The sequence below is a fragment of the Lytechinus variegatus genome, chromosome 14, assembly GCF_018143015.1.
Source record: "Lytechinus variegatus isolate NC3 chromosome 14, Lvar_3.0, whole genome shotgun sequence".
In the NCBI taxonomy this organism is placed as follows: Eukaryota; Metazoa; Echinodermata; class Echinoidea; order Temnopleuroida; family Toxopneustidae; genus Lytechinus; species Lytechinus variegatus.
The window spans coordinates 29,813,515-29,832,858 of record NC_054753.1 but is presented as its reverse complement, the minus strand read 5'-3'; the positions used below and the strand labels follow the sequence as shown (position 1 = coordinate 29,832,858).

The window sequence follows — 19,344 nt, the reverse complement described above, 5'->3', positions numbered from 1 at the left end:
TTTGAATTAAATTTATTGATAAACTTCATTCACTTGACAATAATATTTTTTTTTACAATAATAATAATAATAATAATTAGACCATTTATATAGCGCAGTCACTATGTAAATATACTCTACTGCGCTGTAGTGTAACAGAGCTCCCAACAATGCTACTGCTCAAACAAATTAAACAATTATGCATATAATACAATTAACCAAAAACTTCTGAAAAAAGATGGGTCTTCAATAAATGTTTGAAGATGGTAACAGTTGGTGCTTTTCGTATTTCCAGGGGTAATTTGTTCCAAAGCTTTGGAGCAGCACAACTGAAAGCACGATCCCCAAGAGTTACTTTTGTTCTCAAGTGAGGTAGCTTTAGAAGCAGCTTATCCTGTGTACTTCTTAAGTTATATGCATATGAATGTGACCTAAATGATATTAACAAGTAATTCGGAGCTTGACCATTCAGTGCTTTGTAAACAAGCAAAAGTATCTGAAATGCAATTCTCTGCCTTATTGGCAACCAATGAAATTGAATCAGAACAGGTGTAATACAATAATAATACAATAATAACATGACCAAAAAAAGATAATTATAACAGTAAATTGTATAATTGGTAAATCAGTAATACATCAATAATTGCAATACAATTTCCAAAGATTTCCAATTAATTGAAGAAAAAATTCTACATCTATGTACAAAAAGAAATAAAGGACTGAAATTTAACATAATGAAAGTATGTAATAACCTATAATGCAATTTACATGTATAATCAGAGAGAAAGAGAGAGATAGGGAGATAGATTAATAGATAGAGAGAGAGGGGGAGAAAGAAAGAGAAAATAAAATAAGGAGATCTTGTAAAGTTGAGTAAAAACGAAAAGTTAAGGGATAGGGTAATGTACGGACCCATAACCACCCCCCACCCCCTAACTCATAGGGGCGCTTATGCAGTCCTAAGCGCCCTAGATTGAACAAAAATGAAATCAAATTCTAAAAATATATCTCATTGAATATTTTGAACGACCGCAATTCTATATCTGAATATCTACGGTTGAATTGCCTTGGATTCGATTCGTAAGGCCCTAACCCTCAATTCCAAGGCCATAGGCCTTTAAAAATTGGCCGGGCCCTAAGGCACCTTTAGATAGCGGTAAAGCATTAAAGCACGACAACGCTCTCAAAAAATATGGCCACTGACTCCTTATTTTATTCGAAGATTTTTTGATCTATTAATGAGCTGATCCATCAATTACATTGCTTGTATGCCGTGTCACTTTTCTCAACTCTGAAAAGAAAGGGGGCAGAAAAGTGCATAAAGCGAATACATGATTATTATGTATCATGTTTGAACAAAATTAGGGATAATCGGTGGAGTTCCCTTTTTTAAGGAGGACATATCATAAACATCCTCGCCGACCGAATTTTATCAGATTTAATGAGGTAAATAAGAGCATGAATATATATTTTTAAGTATGTGTAGTACACTTTTTAGCATGCAATTGCCCCCTAAATTCCAAATTTTAATTTAAAAATTTGGCACGTTCTATTTTTCAGGAAGGGGAAAGAGAGGGGAAAGGGGGGGGAGAAGGTAGTTTGAAAGAAAACACACATGCCAATAGCGCTGTTAGTGAATGATTGATTAAAGACTATGACTACCCGCATCGATTTGGAGCGAAGAGAATGTGAATAATTGATCATTTATTGGAGAGGTTTGTTATTGTCCATTAAATAGTTTTATTTAAAGACGGTACTCTTACCTAGTGGTGAAATACGTTGTGGCATTGAAAACAAATGGAGATTTCAAAATTTAGCTAGCATTCCGTTTCTCTAGGAATGATAGAGAAATAAAATGTTTTTTGTTTAATTTAATCAGTATACGTAGGCACTGGCGGCGGAAGCCAACAAATTTAGGGGGAGGGGCCACCAAATTTTTTTGACAAGCAAAAAAAGATACAAAATAAACCCTACCGAAATTTTAGGGGGTCCAACAAATTTTTAGACAAGCAAGCAAAAAAATTATCAACCTAAATTCTAGGGGGGGAACCATACAAATTTTAGGGGGGTCCACCAAAATTTAGGGGGACGCAGGAAATTCATTGACAAGCCAAAAAAAGGTTATAAACAAAAAATTTAGGGGCAGTCCCTCCCCCCTCCTTCGTCTTTAATTCATATGTATAGGCCTTATTTATTTAATCAGAACAATTGAAGTTTCCCCACGCAAGGTCACAACGACTCTCCATTTAACTTTTACATATTGTTCTGGCTGTTTCTTTGCTTGCTTTTTTTTTGGGGGGGGGGGGTGCACGCTCCCGATATTTGTGTGTGTGATGGGGGTGTGCGTGTGAAGATGTGTGTGTTTGTCCGTGTGACCAGTGTGGTAAATAGTGTTTGTTTGTTTTTTCATTTTGTTATTGATCTAAAATGAAGGTTTGTCAATTTTGCTTGTATTTACCTATACTTATTTTAATGAAAACCTTAATTAAAAAATGTTGAAAAAAGTGTGAGTGAGATGTGTGTTCTTTTGGTCTTATTGTTTTGCAGCTCAAATATTTAGTTTTATTTGACACATATAGCCAAGAACGAACGCTTAACAGAATTCAAACTACCCAAAGATAAAGAGGGGTGGGAGGCGGCATTTATAGTGGGAAAGCGGGACTTGAAAGTGATAAAGGACAGAAAAAGAGAGAGAGAAAATAAGGAGGCAGCGACCCCCCCCCCCTCCCCTACAATCACGATATAAAATAAAGACGAGGAAGGAAGAGACAGAAAAACGTGGGTCTATTGCAAAACTACATACTGCCCAATTAGCGTGTTTGTTTGTTGTTGTTTTTTTGCAATGAGAACAAATATACACTCTTTCGCCGTTCCCTATCAATTAATAGACTGGCACATCCCCCCCCCCCCCCGGGAAGGCCTTTCGGATAAAAATCTACAAACATGTCCCTTTTCCCAGGAAAACAAAATCATTGAAGAATTCATCGAGATGTCACGTACACGCGTGATCGAAATCAATAATGACTTGTGGCAAATCGTTAATAACAAATAAGAGTTGAATAATTTATTAAATGAATTGTGTAAAAGATTGAGTGTTACCCTTTTATTTTGATATTTAGATATCTTCACCCTATTTTCATGGTTGTTATAATGCTTTGTCGTTTTTGCTAAATTTAATTTCTGACTGCGCTTATAGATCACTGTCTGTGTGAGCCTATTTTTATCTCGGAGTTCTTTTTTTTTTAGAGTGTATGGATATATTTTACTCAATCATCAATTGATACTTGAGACCTATAGTTAATTTTTAAAGAATTAGTTTAAATCAATATTTCTGAGTAACCTACGATCCGTTTATGTTTATTTTTTCCAGAAGGCACGGTAGTTCGTGTTCATTAGACACTAACCTAAAACTTTTCTCACTTACCGACATGTGTTTGATATAAAATACTTAGCATGGTTATATGGTGTAGGCTATATCGCCATTCACAAGTGACAGTATGTCTTTTCCAATTCAACCACTGATCAACGACCATTGATGGTACAGAAAACAATTTTAAGGATGGAGTTTAGTGTTTTCTTTTGTTTTGTCTGATGGCTACTGGATTCAATAAAAATATGTTTGGGTTTTCACCGCAGCTCTTGGGATTACTTTTATCACTGTCAGTATGTAGTGATGCCAACCAAGGTACGTATGAGAAAATTATTTCATATCAATCATTACTTTTACAATTATTCTCAATATTTTTTTTTCTGATTATCTTGAACGATTGATTATGCTTATTATTGTATAGGCCCCATGCAATAATTAAGTTTCATATGTTCTACGCGCCAATGATCTTCTTGTATAAACGTCATGGATGTAGGCTTTTAAACATCGATTAAGTTTTCATATTTCCATACTTAAATTATTTGAGGCGCCCGTGGGAAAAATTGATATCATATCTAAAGGGATTCTGTCCTTTGAAATGACTATTTTTCGTCTTTTTTATTTCCTTCTCCCTCATCTGCCCTCTAGCTATTTCCCTTCCTTCCTATTGTTCCTGGTACCCCTTGGGTTACTTCTCCCATGGGAGTGCTGGTTTACTGACGATATCCAGAGTAGTGGGGTGTATCCCCCCCCCATGAGCCCCTTAATTCTTGCCCTGCTTCAGCAATAGTGTATTTTAGCATCCTCTTCCCATACGCTTTCTGTAACGTTCAAAATCTATTCCCGTCAAATGACAATGGACAAATTAGAGGTCATTGTCGAAACTTGGCGGACCAGGACAGCCCGTCTTATATAATATTATTAGGATTCGGACCAGACCCCCCAAATGCCAATATGTCGTTTGTCCAGAGTCCAGGGGGCCGTTTCATCAATATTTTTGTCCGACAAGTTGTCAGATCTGACAACTTTCCTGGATTCTGATTGGTTAAAAAGCACTGTTACTATAGTAACTGTCGGATAAAACAGGACTTGTCGGATAAAACGTCCGACAAGTCCTTTCATGAAACGCTCCCGAGGAAGACACTGCTGTTTTGATTCACTGATTTTCGACAAAGGCTGTTTTGTTTGTTTGTGGAGAGTTGTGGCCTAGTGGATAAGTCTTCTGATTTTTAAAACAGAAGGTCGTGGGTTCGAATCCCAGCCATGGTGTAATTTCCTTCAGCAAGAAATGTATCCACATTGTGCTGCACTCGACCCAGGTGAGGTAAATGGGTACCCGGCAGGATTAATTCCTTGAATGCATGAGCGCTGAGAGGCAGCTCGAGCTAAAGCCGGGGTAATAATAATAAGAACAACGCGCCTCGGAATAGAATATTTCTAGATAGATGGCGCTATATGAATGTTTATTATTATTATTATTATTATTATTATTGTTGTTTTGAAGGGCTTTTGACAAAATATTCTCTGCGTTATATAAAGGGGTGTGCGAAGTGATTGCTAAAATATTGACAACTAAAATGGTTTTCCTATGTTGTTTTCTTCCATACAGCCTGTCCCACCGGTTTTTCCCGACATAGCTCATCCTGTTACTATATAAATACAACGTTGCTAAGTCGTGCCGATGCCCAGACGACGTGCGAGAGCTTCAAATCAAATCTGGTGACAATTACGTCACCCCAAGAAGACGCCTTCGTCCAATCCCTCGCGGTCGGTGAGGGCGTGGCGGTGGATTACTGGATCGGGATCAAAGGCAGGGACGTCGATTTTAAGTGGATGGACGGTTCACCTGTGGCGTTTGATTATTTTGACTGGGATGATCCATTTGGACCATTTAACGAGGGCACGGACTGTATTCGTTTGCGAGATTTCACGGCTCTCTGGAACGACATCTTCTGCGATCATCATCATCGATCAATATGCGAAGGATCTGTTGGAGGTACAGTAGCAAGGCTGCAGTAGGAGATTTTAGCTCCGCGACGCACAACGGAATCAAGAACGCAGTAAATGTATTTAAAATGCCCGTCAAAAAACGAAGATTGGCTTGGAAGTCTAGGTCAAGAATTGGTAAAATGGAACTGCGGTTTTGTCATAAGCTTCTGAGCTAAAGAAAAATTGCAAACAGGACCTTATGTCGTTTGTCCAGACTCCAGGGCGAAGCTGCTGTGTTGATTCACCAATTTTAGTCAAAGACTTCTTGATGGTCCTTTGTCATGAAGGAAATTTCAGAAATATGAGAACTCGAATTATTTCACCTTACAAAATATGATTTTGAATTTAGACTTAGGCAGATAATGCGATATTATACACAATAACATAAACATGATAAAAAAAAGAAATGCACATATCAAATAAAATGAGTCTAATCAAATTAGCAGGGGTAAAAAGAAGGGGAGAAACATGATATACCGTGCAATAACAATGTTCGCTTTCAAGTTACAAGTAGAAGTGGGCATATAATTTGTTGTGCTTTCATTAATATTCTCTTATAAGATTGTGGACCGTCAAAGCTTCAGCGCTTCGCGTAGTACACAGAATACGCTATCGAGAGAGGACCACCGCGAGTTTATTGCTGTGCTGCATGGCGCGACCACATGGATGGTGGCTTTTCAAGGTAATGATAAACATCAATCATGACAATGATTCTTGTGTCGGCGTACTACTAGCCGATCAAGCATTGATATTTAATTAATATACCAGATGGTCCGAAATCTAAATTTAACCTGGCCAAAACTTATCAATCCGTAAGTCAACCCCAGCCAACTCCAACATAGCATATCCTCGCTATTTCTTTATTTTATTTTATTTTATCTTTATTTATTTATTCATTTTTTATTATTGTTTTTTTTTTTGGGGGGGGGCATATTCCCCAGCTCCCCCATCTGTACACCAACACCAATGCGCTATGGTGGAATTAAAGGTTATCGAACAGAAGCACTGCATGCAGCAAACGTGATGTAAATGGGTCACCAAAATTTCGTTGTTGTGAAAAAAACCCAAGATTGCTGCCCTTCTTTTTCCATTTTTATAGATCTGTTCTGCAACGGAGTGAGTGATGTTTTCGGGTCATCCTGCTACACGAAGATCTTGACAACGATGACTCGAGATGCAGCGAGGGTCAATTGCGAGAGCGATGGCGGTCATCTTGTCTACATTGAAACAGAAGAGGAACACAATTATCTACTCACAAATGGGATCTCTGGAGGTAGGTTCTATATGCATCTTTATAACTATGAAATAATAATTACAGTAAATATTTCAGGTTTTTAAGTGCTTAATACTGCAAAAACTCCGGTGTTGATTTAAGACCAGCCCGGAATCTACATCCACACCAAAGAAATATTGAAACAACACCAGTTTGGAATAAAACCACTGCTGTTTAATACTAAATGGTATTGTATAAACACCTTTCTAGTGTTAGACCAAAACGAAAATGGTGTTGTTTAACACTTCTCTGGTGTGGACATATAAAGATTTCGGGCTGGTGTTAAATCAACACCGGAGTTTTTGCAGTGTACGTAATTGGGCAAAACTTCCGTAAAATAATATTTCTTATAGATCCGACCCCTATTTTTCTAAAGTTTTACTTCACTTCATATAGTGACCAAGTCATGCATATGGTCATTTGACAGCATTAAAGAATTTTCATAACCAAAAATGATAGACAGAAAATTACATGAACGTCTCACATAGATGGGGTCGGACGTACATATTTGAATTTGGAATTGCCCAATGATTTTTATCCACGGTCATCGGATCCTGGTATATCCGCACACAACGTATTCACTTTCTCCACTCCCCTGTGAGCATTCTGATGAGAGTTTTGAGACTAAATTGCTGGGCATGAGACGTGCTTTCGCATCCTATCATATCAACACATTAAATCCTCAATAATTTTCAAGATGTCTTCTGTTTCCTTTTGTCTTAGGGCAGTGTTGGGTGTGTATTTCTTCCATTTCCTGTCAAATTACAATGGACTTTTCCTGTAACATGTTTAATAGCTATTGTTTCATTTTGGTCTCTTTGTAGTTTGTTTCGTCATGAATTCAACCAATTCATTAATATTTTGGTCTTCCTAAATCTGATTATAATAGACCTTATGCATATGACGTCATAATGTCATATCGCCTTCCCTCAGAGGATTTAGGAATAGATGCGCCTTCTGCACATCTCCAACACATAGAAGACAATTGCTTCAGCCTCTAAGATCGTGGCGCGGTGTCGTTAATGCATAAGGTCCATTGATTTCGATCATTGCATGATTATTTTCTTTATTGAGTAGTTTTTATTGACAACTTAAATTCATATTCAAAATAAAATATATATAACAAATAGAACTTTGATGTCTTAACAAAACCTTGGCAACTCATAAATTTAACATAATTTTTTTTAATGAATGTTACAATAAAACACAATGTCAGACATCTTCCAATACATAACATTGATGATAATTATATGCATCAAGAAGAAACTTCTACAGTAAATTCAACATATTGATGATGTTTTTTGTCATCGATCGTAACTAATCTTCGGTCTTTTCTTTTTTTCATTGCTCGCCATTACACCATTGTTTATAGATGAAGGAAAGTATTGGATTGGCCTTACTAAACGTGTCTCGGGGAACAACGATGACCTATTGATGTGGATGAGCGGCGAACCTTTGAGATATACCAATTTCGGTTATATTGGCGGAGGAACCGAATGCTTTCAGCTTGCCGGTACAGACGAATACTCGGTATGGCGTACTGAGGGATGTGCTTCATGGACGACCAATGGTTTTATATGCGAGTTTAAGAGAGGTAAGGTGTGCATTTACAGGGCCCGGCCCCACAAGTGTGTGTGTGGGGGGGGGGGGCGACGACCGCCTAGAGTAATTTGAAGAAAAAAAACAAGAGGAGGGGGGAAATCAAATATTGTAAATAAAGAAGGAAGTATACAGATGAGAGGTCTTGGGCGTTTAACTTTATTCTATCGAGAAAAAAATTACGGCGCGTTTAGTGGCGCCTGATATGGATATAGCGCCCCATTAAATTATGTAGCGCTATGTGCGTTTGCAGTGGGGGGGCAGGGGTAGCCCCCCTCCCCCCTTGAATTAAAAAAAAACACATAGGCCTATTTTGCTACTGAAAATGTTTACCAAATTCACTAAATGTGCCCACAAAATCCTTAAATTTTACTTTAGAAATACCCCCAAGTTCGGCCGCCTCGCTTTCGAGTTTCGTTACCCTAATTTAACTTGCCCTGTTTGGAAACTTCGAAAAAAGGCCAACGTTTTTTTTATACTCCTTTTACAAACAGAACGATCCATTCAGTTGGTTGCGAAACAAGGAGAGTGGGTACCTGCCCTTAAGGATATCATCGATGACGTCATACGAAGCTCAGTCGTGAGATGCGCGTCATCATGCTTGTCAAACCTCAATTGTGAATCCTTCGCCTACACCAGGCTAAATGGGACATGTCTTCTTTCTAGCAACTCAGCCGGGACGCTTACCCAACGAGAAGGGTTTTTGTTTTATAGCATGACCAGAGATTAGGACTGTTGTGTGTAGGCTGTACATTTTTTTTTTCTGTCATGTCTGTAGGCGCTATAGCCCGACAGATAGGCTACAGATATTTCATTGAGAATTTAGTTTTGGGCAGTCGGTGTTGTAAACAGTGCCCGGTGGGGTCACTCACCCGCAGAGGGGGACACGTATGACCGTTACCACAAATGCAAGTAACCCCCTATTGCAGTCAATTTCAAGGACATTTTGTGAAATTTACCCCCCTATTTTCACGCAAAACAAGGACAAAATTGCGGTAAAATGGTACCTTGAAACACCCCTAATTATAAGATTGTAAGGACACTTTTTCCAATTTCGCAAACTTACCCCTATTTACCATATTTCAAGGACAGGGCATTTATAACCTTTACTCATTAGAGGAAATTGCAGCACAGGCGTCAGAGTGCTCAGTCCTGAAAGATGACCAAGAGCCATGTCATACTGATACAATAATCCAAAAGAACTTTGTTTTTCTTGAAAAATAAGAAAAGTAGAATTCTTTGTAAAAATAAATGTAGAGTTGTCCACATAACGATACAGAGCATGATGAGCCGCTGCGAGCCCTCTGCAGCTGGTGACTCGGCGACGGATTTTACTTAATTCCCGTGATCGTTCTCCCCTTTTTCCGGACCCCTATTTCCATCAGATCGAGGACGGTGAGCACCCCTATTTTCACTACTTCGAGGAGTGTTCTGTCCGCGGACGTTACGTGAAATTGACCCCTTTTCCCGCGATTTTGGTAACGGTCATGCGGTCCCCAAGTCATATTGAGTGACCCCACCGGGAAACAGTGTCGTATCGAGCAAGATTTTGAAAAAAAATGGACGCAACGTAAATTTTCAAAATAGAGGGAGCTTTCATTGGGGATTCTCGAAATATCGAAGGGGGGTTAACCCTTGCGCCCCTAGCTGGATCCCTGGTATTCATTCAATTGCAACCTCGGTACAGAGGCTCCATGAAACAAGTATCCAGTCAATGTCTTGAAAAAGGTGAAAGAAATATATGATTGAAACATCGGAAGATTATACGAAGACAATGAAATATTTGCTACGCTTCATTTTAGTAATTAAAATGCACATTTAAAGGTGAAAATATTTGCCGGTTTGAAGGCTTCATAATGTACAAAATTTCTGTGCAAAAATAAATTGATTCAAAAGGTTACAAAAAAGAGAAAATGGCTACAAAACGGCAAAATGCTTACTGGGATTTTTTAATACTGTTTTTTTTTTTATTATACAAAGTCTACACAATGCCTGCATCTGTTTTCATTTCTTGATTTCATTCAAATCGCGCGCCAAATTAACTCATCTTTCAATTTCTTATTTTTCATTTGACCACATTAGGGAAGAAATCATTTTTTTTTATATTTAGATATGTTTCATAATATAACATTTCAATGAAATGGGATGATATTATATTTATCTGTTGGATCATCATTGACCGTATAGAGAAAGAGCGGGGAGAAGAATCGGTATGGGGGCATAGATTATTACTTCCTTACAAACTTCTGTAGGCTATAAAACAAAGCACTTGACTGACTTTATTATTGGAAAAAAATAATCATGAAAATAAGTGAATTACACGGTCAAAAAGGACGAAGGTAAGGGGGTGAAGAGTGGGACAAACTATTAAAACCGCGATCTATCACAAATTCTGGAGTTAGTTGTCAACAATTACTTGTACATATCCAAGTATTTTATTTTGTTACTGTATGTGAAAATACAGTATATACAGTATACGCCATCAACATGATCACTATAGGGTTGCTTATGTGCTACATTATGATTTCAAAGATGTATAGAGGAATCAAACAAATTCATAAAAATATGCGTTCATTATAGTAGACCGGCCAAAACGATTTTTTATACTTTGGACGGCAAAATTTGTTAATGCTTGCTAATGCTTGGCATCCCAGCTAATAGTTTTGCAAAAATACCCAGGAATAGCGTACGGCCGGATGCCAAGCGCAATTTTGCGTGAAAGTGTCATTTTTAGCGTAAAATCTGAAAGACTGTCGAAAATCACGCATTTTGATATTTTGACGGATTATCATCATATTTTTGATTATCTTTGATATGAAATTATTTTTATTCAGAATTTCAAATTATAAGTCTACTTAATATGCATTTCAAATTTGAATATTACACACACTTATATGGCACAGGGAAACATAAAACCGCGATTTCCTCGAAATAAAAGTTTGTGAAAACTATCAATAGTTTGAAGTTTTTTTACGCAACATAAATTCTTCGATTTAAATGCGTTTATCCATCGAATGTATAGTAAATGTCCTAGTGCCACAAATATTAAAAGAATTTTCAAGTAAGATGGTAGATATCTCATTTTATGTTATCCGAAAGGAGACAATGTGCATTTTACCAGGTGCGCATTTTGAAAGAAAAATTGAAAATACCGTACATTATGTACATAATTACATGTATAAGTGTATACTAAAGCGAGTTTTTATTTACATGTATAAGTCCATAATAAAGCGAGTTTTTAATTGAATAGCACAATTTTTCAATTCCTTGCATCCCAGCCAAAAGTCTTGCGGAAATACCCAGGAATAGCGTACGGCCGGATGCCAAGCGCAATTTTGCGTGAAAGTGTCATTTTTAGCGTAAAATCTGAAAGACTGTCGAAAATCACGCATTTTGATATTTTGACGGATTATCATCATATTTTTGATTATCTTTGATATGAAATTATTTTTATTCAGAATTTCAAATTATAAGTCTACTTAATATGCATTTCAAATTTGAATATTACACACACTTATATGGCACAGGGAAACATAAAACCGCGATTTCCTCGAAATAAAAGTTTGTGAAAACTATCAATAGTTTGAAGTTTTTTTACGCAACATAAATTCTTCGATTTAAATGCGTTTATCCATCGAATGTATAGTAAATGTCCTAGTGCCACAAATATTAAAAGAATTTTCAAGTAAGATGGTAGATATCTCATTTTATGTTATCCGAAAGGAGACAATGTGCATTTTACCAGGTGCGCATTTTGAAAGAAAAATTGAAAATACCGTACATTATGTACATACATGTAATTACATGTACTAAAGCGAGTTTTTATTTACATGTATAAGTCCATAATAAAGCGAGTTTTTAATTGGATAGCACGATTTTTCAATTCCTTGCATCCCAGCCAAAAGTCTTGCGGAAATACTGAGGAATAGCGTACGGGCGGATGCCAAGTGCACTTTTGCGTGAAAGTATCATTTTTAGCGTAAAATCTGAAAGACTGTCGAAAATCACGCTTTTCGATATTTTGACGGATTATCATCATATTTTTTATTATCTTTGATATGGAATTGTTTTTATTCAGAGTTTCAAATCATAAGTCTACTAAATATGCATTTCAAATTTGAATATTACACACACATATATGGCAATATGAAATATAAAATCGTGATTTACTCAAAATAAAGGTTTGTAAAAATTATTAATGGTATAATGTTTGTGTTCCGCATCTCAATTTCGTCAAGATTTAGTGCTAACCGAATAAATACTTAATAATTGTTGTCATGTCACATATAGTGAAAACAAATACTGAAATAAGATGCAAGATGTATATCATTATATGCGAAATATAACAATGCACATTATTTTATCAGATGCGCATTTCTGATATAAAAATAAACAGCGCACAATATTACATCAATATTTCACATATCTTATAAAATATCAGTGCGATACTCGTCATGATATTATACAGGATTATGTTTGCTTTTGTAGAGTTCGATCTTCTTGCTATTTCCACGAATGAATTGGTGCTGAACTTAAATCTACCTGTGGCGATATTCAGAAATAGGTCTGATATTTAATTTGCCGTTACCATGGTAGCATTAATTTTACAGGAATATCTATATCCGAAATCATAGAAAACATACATGTATGAATAAAGCGATTGAATTAGCATTTTTAAACCACTCTGTCAATTTTCAGTGAATTCCTTTTTGGATTTTTTTTTTCTCTTTTCAATCAAATCAATTTTATGTTGGGGTGGACTTGTCCTTTAAAGTTCACTTTAAAAGTTCACATTTCAAATCTTAAAGCGCATTTCATCACAGTGTATTGCCATTTTGGGAAATGCCGTCGCACGAGCATTATGACAAACAAATCTAAAGGCTAATGACCAGCGTCCAGCGCATATATTGTAATATATAGATGGTCGTACAACTGCATTTCCCAAAAGGGCATTGGTATGTCCAGGGCTGCCCAGGGTCGGGCTGTCCGGCCCCCGTCTTAGACCAGGATATATAACAACATGGACCTGTGATAATAGCAAATGCAAAAACTTTGATGAAGTAAAATGAATTGAATGAAAATTATAATTTGCAATGCAAAGACCAAATAACATTTATTATTCATATTTTAACATAATAATTATAGCAGCAGGACATTGGAAACAACTGAAATTAATAATTCAAATAAACGCCATCCATAGCTCATCGAACCAAAATAACGTATGACCTTGATCATGTGAACTGAAATTTGTGCAAAATGATCGATGATGCTTAAATACCCTTATGTTCAAGTGTAATCTTTAACTAGATCAATAAAAATAAGAAGTTATGACATTTAAAAAAATACACCCATATGGCCAAAGTTCAGTGACTCTAAATGACTTTTGAACTTAATCATGTGATCTAAAACTTGTGCAAGACGATCAGTAATACATGAATATTAAAGTGTCATTAAAATTAAAGTGTCATTATTTTTTCCAATACGTTCAAAGTTATAATGAAATTTTGAAAAATGTAACTTTGGTTAAGATTACAAGGTTGATATGACGCTGTTATTTCAAAACTACCGTCACCTCCACCGGAGAAGTGGCTCCTTCAGTCCTGCTCTGCTATGCCGGCGAGACAAAAAATAGGTAGGGGAAGGCGGGGTAAGTTGTGACAGTTTTTGCTTTTTGCATGTTAGAATTGATATGATTAATAATCTTGTCGAAATAAGTACCTTGCCTTGAAATTTAATTCTTCTGAAATATTTTCCACCTATATATAACTTTCTATCCCCACACTGAGAGTCATCGTGACCTTTGAAAAAAACGATGTCAAATGGCTCAACTTGCCCCATATATGGGGTAAGTTTGAGCCACCTTCTGGGGTAAGTTGAGCCACAAAAACTATGTACAAAATGTATGGGGGAGAACCAGCATGTCAATTTTTTGTTTAAAGTCTTTTCACTTGCTAATTCTCTATAAATACTAACATCCTGTAAAAGGAAAAGAGCAGTCATGTAAATTTGCTCATTTCAGCCTGCATTTCAATCGATTTTTATGGTTTGTTTGTTTTTTAAGATACATTACCATATGAATTACCATGGCTCAACTTGCCCCATGCTGTTTGGCTCAACTTACCCCAGTCCGAACTTAGTGCGATAATTTCATATCCACACATTTATTATGCATCCATCATATAAAAGACTATGACAAGAATGAAGATCCATACCTGGACTAATAATGTTGTTATCATGTCTTTATTATATTTAAAGACGTGTGTGTTTATAAAACACTTATCTATTTCACACCCTTTTTTACTTTTTTGGCTGAAATTCATATTTTTCCCTCTAAAAAACTACTTTTTGTTTCAAAGTTGGAAACAATGTGGTGGGGTAAGGGGTTATGCTATGGGTCATCAATACATGACACCACCACAATGTCTGACTCATTCATTATTGGCCTGGGGCTGGTGGCTCAACTTGCCCCTATGCTCAACTTACCCCGCCTTCCCCTACTGCCGTGCAACGGCCATTTTTTTAAATGTACTTTGATAATCAAATAACTGAAGTAAAATGTAGATTGACAGAGTGGTTTAAAAATGCTAATTCAATCGCTTTATTCATACATGTATGTTTTCTATGATTTTGGATATAGATATTCCTGTAAAATTAATGCTACCATGGTAACGGCAAATTAAATAGACCTATTTCTGAATATCGCCACAGGTAGATTTAAGTTCAGCACCAATTCATTCGTGGAAATAGCAAGAAGATCGAACTCTACAAAAGCAAACATAATCCTATATAATATCATGACGAGTATCGCACTGATATAAGATATGTGCAATATTGATGTAATATTGTGCGCTGTTTATTTTTTATCAGAAATGCGCATCTGATAAAATAATGTGCATTGTTATATTTCGCATATATAACATAAAATGATATATATCTTGCATCTTATTTCAGTATTTGTTTTCACTATATGTGACATGACAACAATTATTAAGTATTTATTCGGTTAGCACTAAATCTTGACGAAATTGAGATGCGGAACACAAACATTATACCATTAATAATTTTTACAAACCTTTATTTTGAGTAAATCACGATTTTATATTTCATAGTGCCATATATGTGTGTGTAATATTCAAATTTGAAATGCATATTTAGTAGACTTATGATTTGAAACTCTGAATAAAAACAGTTCCATATCAAAGATAATCAAAAATATGATGATAATCCGTCAAAATATCGAAAAGCGTGATTTTCGACAGTCTTTCAGATTTTACGCTAAAAATGATACTTTCACGCAAAAGTGCACTTGGCATCCGCCCGTACGCTATTCCTCAGTATTTCCGCAAGACTTTTGGCTGGGATGCAAGGAATTGAAAAATTGTGCTATTCAATTAAAAACTCGCTTTATTATGGACTTATACATGTAAATAAAAACTCGCTTTAGTATGTACTTATACATGTAATTATGTGCATAATGTACGGTATTTTCAATTTTTCTTTCAAAATGCGCACCTGGTAAAATGCACATTGTCTCCTTTCGGATAACATAAAATGAGATATCTACCATCTTACTTGAAAATTCTTTTAATATTTGTGGCACTAGGACATTTACTATACATTCGATGGATAAACGCATTTAAATCGAAGAATTTATGTTGCGTAAAAAAACTTCAAACTATTGATAGTTTTCACAAACTTTTATTTCGAGGAAATCGCGGTTTTATGTTTCCCTGTGCCATATAAGTGTGTGTAATATTCAAATTTGAAATGCATATTAAGTAGACTTATAATTTGAAATTCTGAATAAAAATAATTTCATATCAAAGATAATCAAAAATATGATGATAATCCGTCAAAATATCAAAATGCGTGATTTTCGACAGTCTTTCAGATTTTACGCTAAAAATGACACTTTCACGCAAAATTGCGCTTGGCATCCGGCCGTACGCTATTCCTGGGTATTTTTGCAAGACTATTAGCTGGGATGCCAAGCATTAACAAATTTTGCCGTCGAATCCTTATCTAGAGCACTTTTTGAGGTTTGGCCGGTCTACTATAAAGGTTGGTCCGCGAGTCTACACCATTAATATTGAACATTGGCAAGTGGATTGAATTAATTAATCTAAATCTAACATATAAGATGTAAATGCCCAATTGGATAGGCTGAATTTTGTTCGATCTCCATATTTTGATCTAAATGTGATTTATAGCGTTCTATTTTAAGGGATGTACTTTTAATGATATTATTTGTTTCTAGTGTAAGCTTTGAATTTCCTTTTTTACAAGCTCTGATTTTCTTGGCAAGTCCCTCCGTTCAGATAATTTCATCTTCAATATTTGTTATGAAATGTTATAGGACTGTATGTATTATTTTGAGTATGTATTATTTTGAACATGTATTTACACTGTACTTGGATAATATCTTTTGTTTGAACGGAAATAAATAAATAAATCTAAAAAAAAATAAAATTAAAATGCATTTGATATGAATTCACAATCAATTTCTCACCTTTCACCGGTCTTCACATGGCCCTGGGAAGCGGGGGTGCCCATAGATTTCCTTGGGATGATGCGTGTATCATTATCCATATAGGCAGCACCCCTAGGAATCCTGGAAGCTGTGTTGAACATGGAATGATGTAACCAAAATGACCTTCATTTTGTAGTAAAACCTTTTGCTTTTTCTTCTTTTTTTTGAGGGGGGGGGCTTTCAAATTTACATCAGAACCCCCAGTGAAATAGTCGTTCCTAGGGCCCTGGATTTCATTTACATTCGCAATTGTTCATGAATGTTCGCCCATATGGTCGCCTTGACAAGTGATTTATTTGTTGAATAAATCTTGATACAGCACCTGTTACCACACTAGCTTGTGAAAGCCTAAAGAGTGCTCACGGATTTTTGCCCGATTGGCTTTGCTAATTGATTTTTTTGACGAATAAATGCATTAATGAAATCATGTTTTTACGTTTTGACTATTGTACGTTTCCATCATTGTGTAATTGTGCCTTAAGCTTGTATCTCTTCACAAAAGACGCCATAGAAATAATGGTATTTCTACCGCCGTGATGGGATCGACAGTCTGAAGATTGTTCCCGATGATTGCCCTTGGGCTACTTTACAATTGATCAACTTTAATGAACAAATACTTACACGTATGGAGTTATTTTGTGCGTGTGCTTTGAAACATGATCATGCTACTATCCTGAGGCTACGACACGTTTTCATCTTAAATGTATTGTGCCTTGTGTCTCTTCACAAACAAGGCGCAAAAGAAATTATAGTATTTCGACATTGTGATAGTCTGGAACAACAACGACAGTCATGAAACACTCTGGAAAAGATTGGAACTATAGGCCTTTTCACCAAGCCTTATACTTATTGAACATACCAAGGTCAAGGATACGAAAGACAACAGCATAAAAGATAAAACAATGTACATGTAGGTTCTATCTATTTTGGATCGGCTTTTCACAAATGGGGTTCAAAGTGAACTCGTTAAAAAACAAAACGGACAATATAGACACAAAGACGACGAATGTTAAAGCGATGAATGTTGTTGGTCAAAATGTGACGTCATAACTTGACCAGTTCCAGGCCTTCAACACAATAAGGAGAGGGATATCAGAGGTCATTATTTCTCTATATGATGTCCATGTGAGTGCTTGATCCTGCAAAGTCAGTATAATTTTAATATCATTTATTAATATTGTTCATTATCATTATTGTGATGATTTCGTATTTATAATTCCTCTGAAAAAACTTTACTAGGGCAACTATCTTTAATGTCCTTTGATAAAGAATACCAAATTAATTATAAATTATATTATTAAGGTATGAAAGATTGAATTTTGAAATAATTTGGTACTTATTTTAGATTTAGTGCGCATCTTTATGCAGATGACACACAGTTGCATTCCTCATTTCATCCTTCTGATCTTGAAGAGGCAAATGTAAGACATCGTATATGGAAACCTGTATATCTGTAAATGAAAACTTGGATGATTTGTAACAAATTACAGTTAAATGACGATAAGAGTGAGTGGCCTTATCATCGCGTCACGTAATCAAATGTCCAAAATTCAGCGTCGATCTTTGTATGTTGGTAATTCTCTTATTGATGCAAAGCCCAGTGTATACGGAACCTTGGCGTTCAATTTGATTCTGAAATGTCAGTGGTTTCCCATGTGAATTTGACATGCAGAAATGTGTATTTCCAATTTCTAATGTAACTTCATCTGTTAAACATCATTTCTCGTTTAGACTAAGGCGATGCATTGTTGTTCAATGCTATCTGGGGCCCGTTGCAGAAAGAGTTGCAATCAATCGCAACTCTAAAAATCATGCGCAACTTGATTTTCAACCAATCAACCGCGCGCATTTGGGACTTGCTATTGATTTTTTGACTTGCGTTTAAACGCAACTCTTTCTGCAACGGACCCCAGATCCCCAAGCTTCGGAGAGTGCGAAATGCCGCCACCCTGAGTAAAACTTCTAATGCATATAACGCCTGTTTTTAAAGAAATTCACCACTGGTTGCATGTGGTGAAGAGAATAAAGTTCAAGATTTTGTTGCTCACATGGACAGATATTATTGGTTGTGCTCCTCATTGTAATGACCTTATCTCGGAATATATACCCTCTAGGATCTAAGATCTTCAGGAACCGGGTTGTTGACAACTCGTAGAATCAAATGCTCAATTGGTGAAAAGCTTTTGCTCATAGTGCTTTAACTTAGTGGAATGCACTCTCTTCAACAAAACGCAATGCCAAGTCTATAGAGTCATTTAAAGCCAACCTTAAGACATATCTAATCTCATCATACTTTAATTTAAAGCCCCCCCCCCTCCCTTCCCAGTGTGTAACAATTCCCTCTGCGACACTGAAGAGGAAACTGGATAGAAGGCGCACTCTAAATGCTAGATAACTATATTATTATATTAAAATTACTATTGCCTCTGGTTGTATTATGAACATTGTCCTTTAAAACAAAATAATTAGAAACTGGCTTGGATAAAATATATCTGTACCATTTAAACATAAAAATTGCGGTTTCATATTTTACTGTAAAAACATCAAAATCATCTGAGTTTTGAAAATTTGTTTGTTCAGTATGAGCATATAACGTTGAATATTTTA

At 36.0% G+C, this 19,344-nt stretch overlaps 1 protein-coding gene across 1 annotated transcript; it reads left to right on the top strand.

Annotated features, from left to right (window-relative positions):
* The first annotated feature begins 3,594 nt into the window (after positions 1 to 3,594).
* Positions 3,595 to 9,049, top strand: LOC121427299 (C-type mannose receptor 2-like). Its single transcript, XM_041623637.1, has 5 exons — positions 3,595 to 3,664; positions 4,956 to 5,342; positions 6,435 to 6,608; positions 7,981 to 8,202; positions 8,702 to 9,049. The coding sequence occupies exons 1-5, from the start codon at positions 3,595 to 3,597 to the stop codon at positions 8,935 to 8,937; spliced, it is 1,089 nt and encodes a 362-aa protein (XP_041479571.1). The 3' UTR covers positions 8,938 to 9,049.
* The last annotated feature ends 10,295 nt before the right edge of the window (positions 9,050 to 19,344 follow it).

What these genes read in the sequence shown, in the direction of transcription:
- LOC121427299 (XM_041623637.1), top strand. Translation starts at nt 3,595, where the DNA reads ATGTTTGGGTTTTCACCGCAGCTCTTGGGATTACTTTTATCACTGTCA. An exon ending in ATGCGAAGGATCTGTTGGAG is followed by an intron (nt 5,343 to 6,434) that starts GTACAGTAGCAA and finishes CCATTTTTATAG; the next exon opens with ATCTGTTCTGCAACGGAGTG. An exon ending in CACAAATGGGATCTCTGGAG is followed by an intron (nt 6,609 to 7,980) that starts GTAGGTTCTATA and finishes CATTGTTTATAG; the next exon opens with ATGAAGGAAAGTATTGGATT.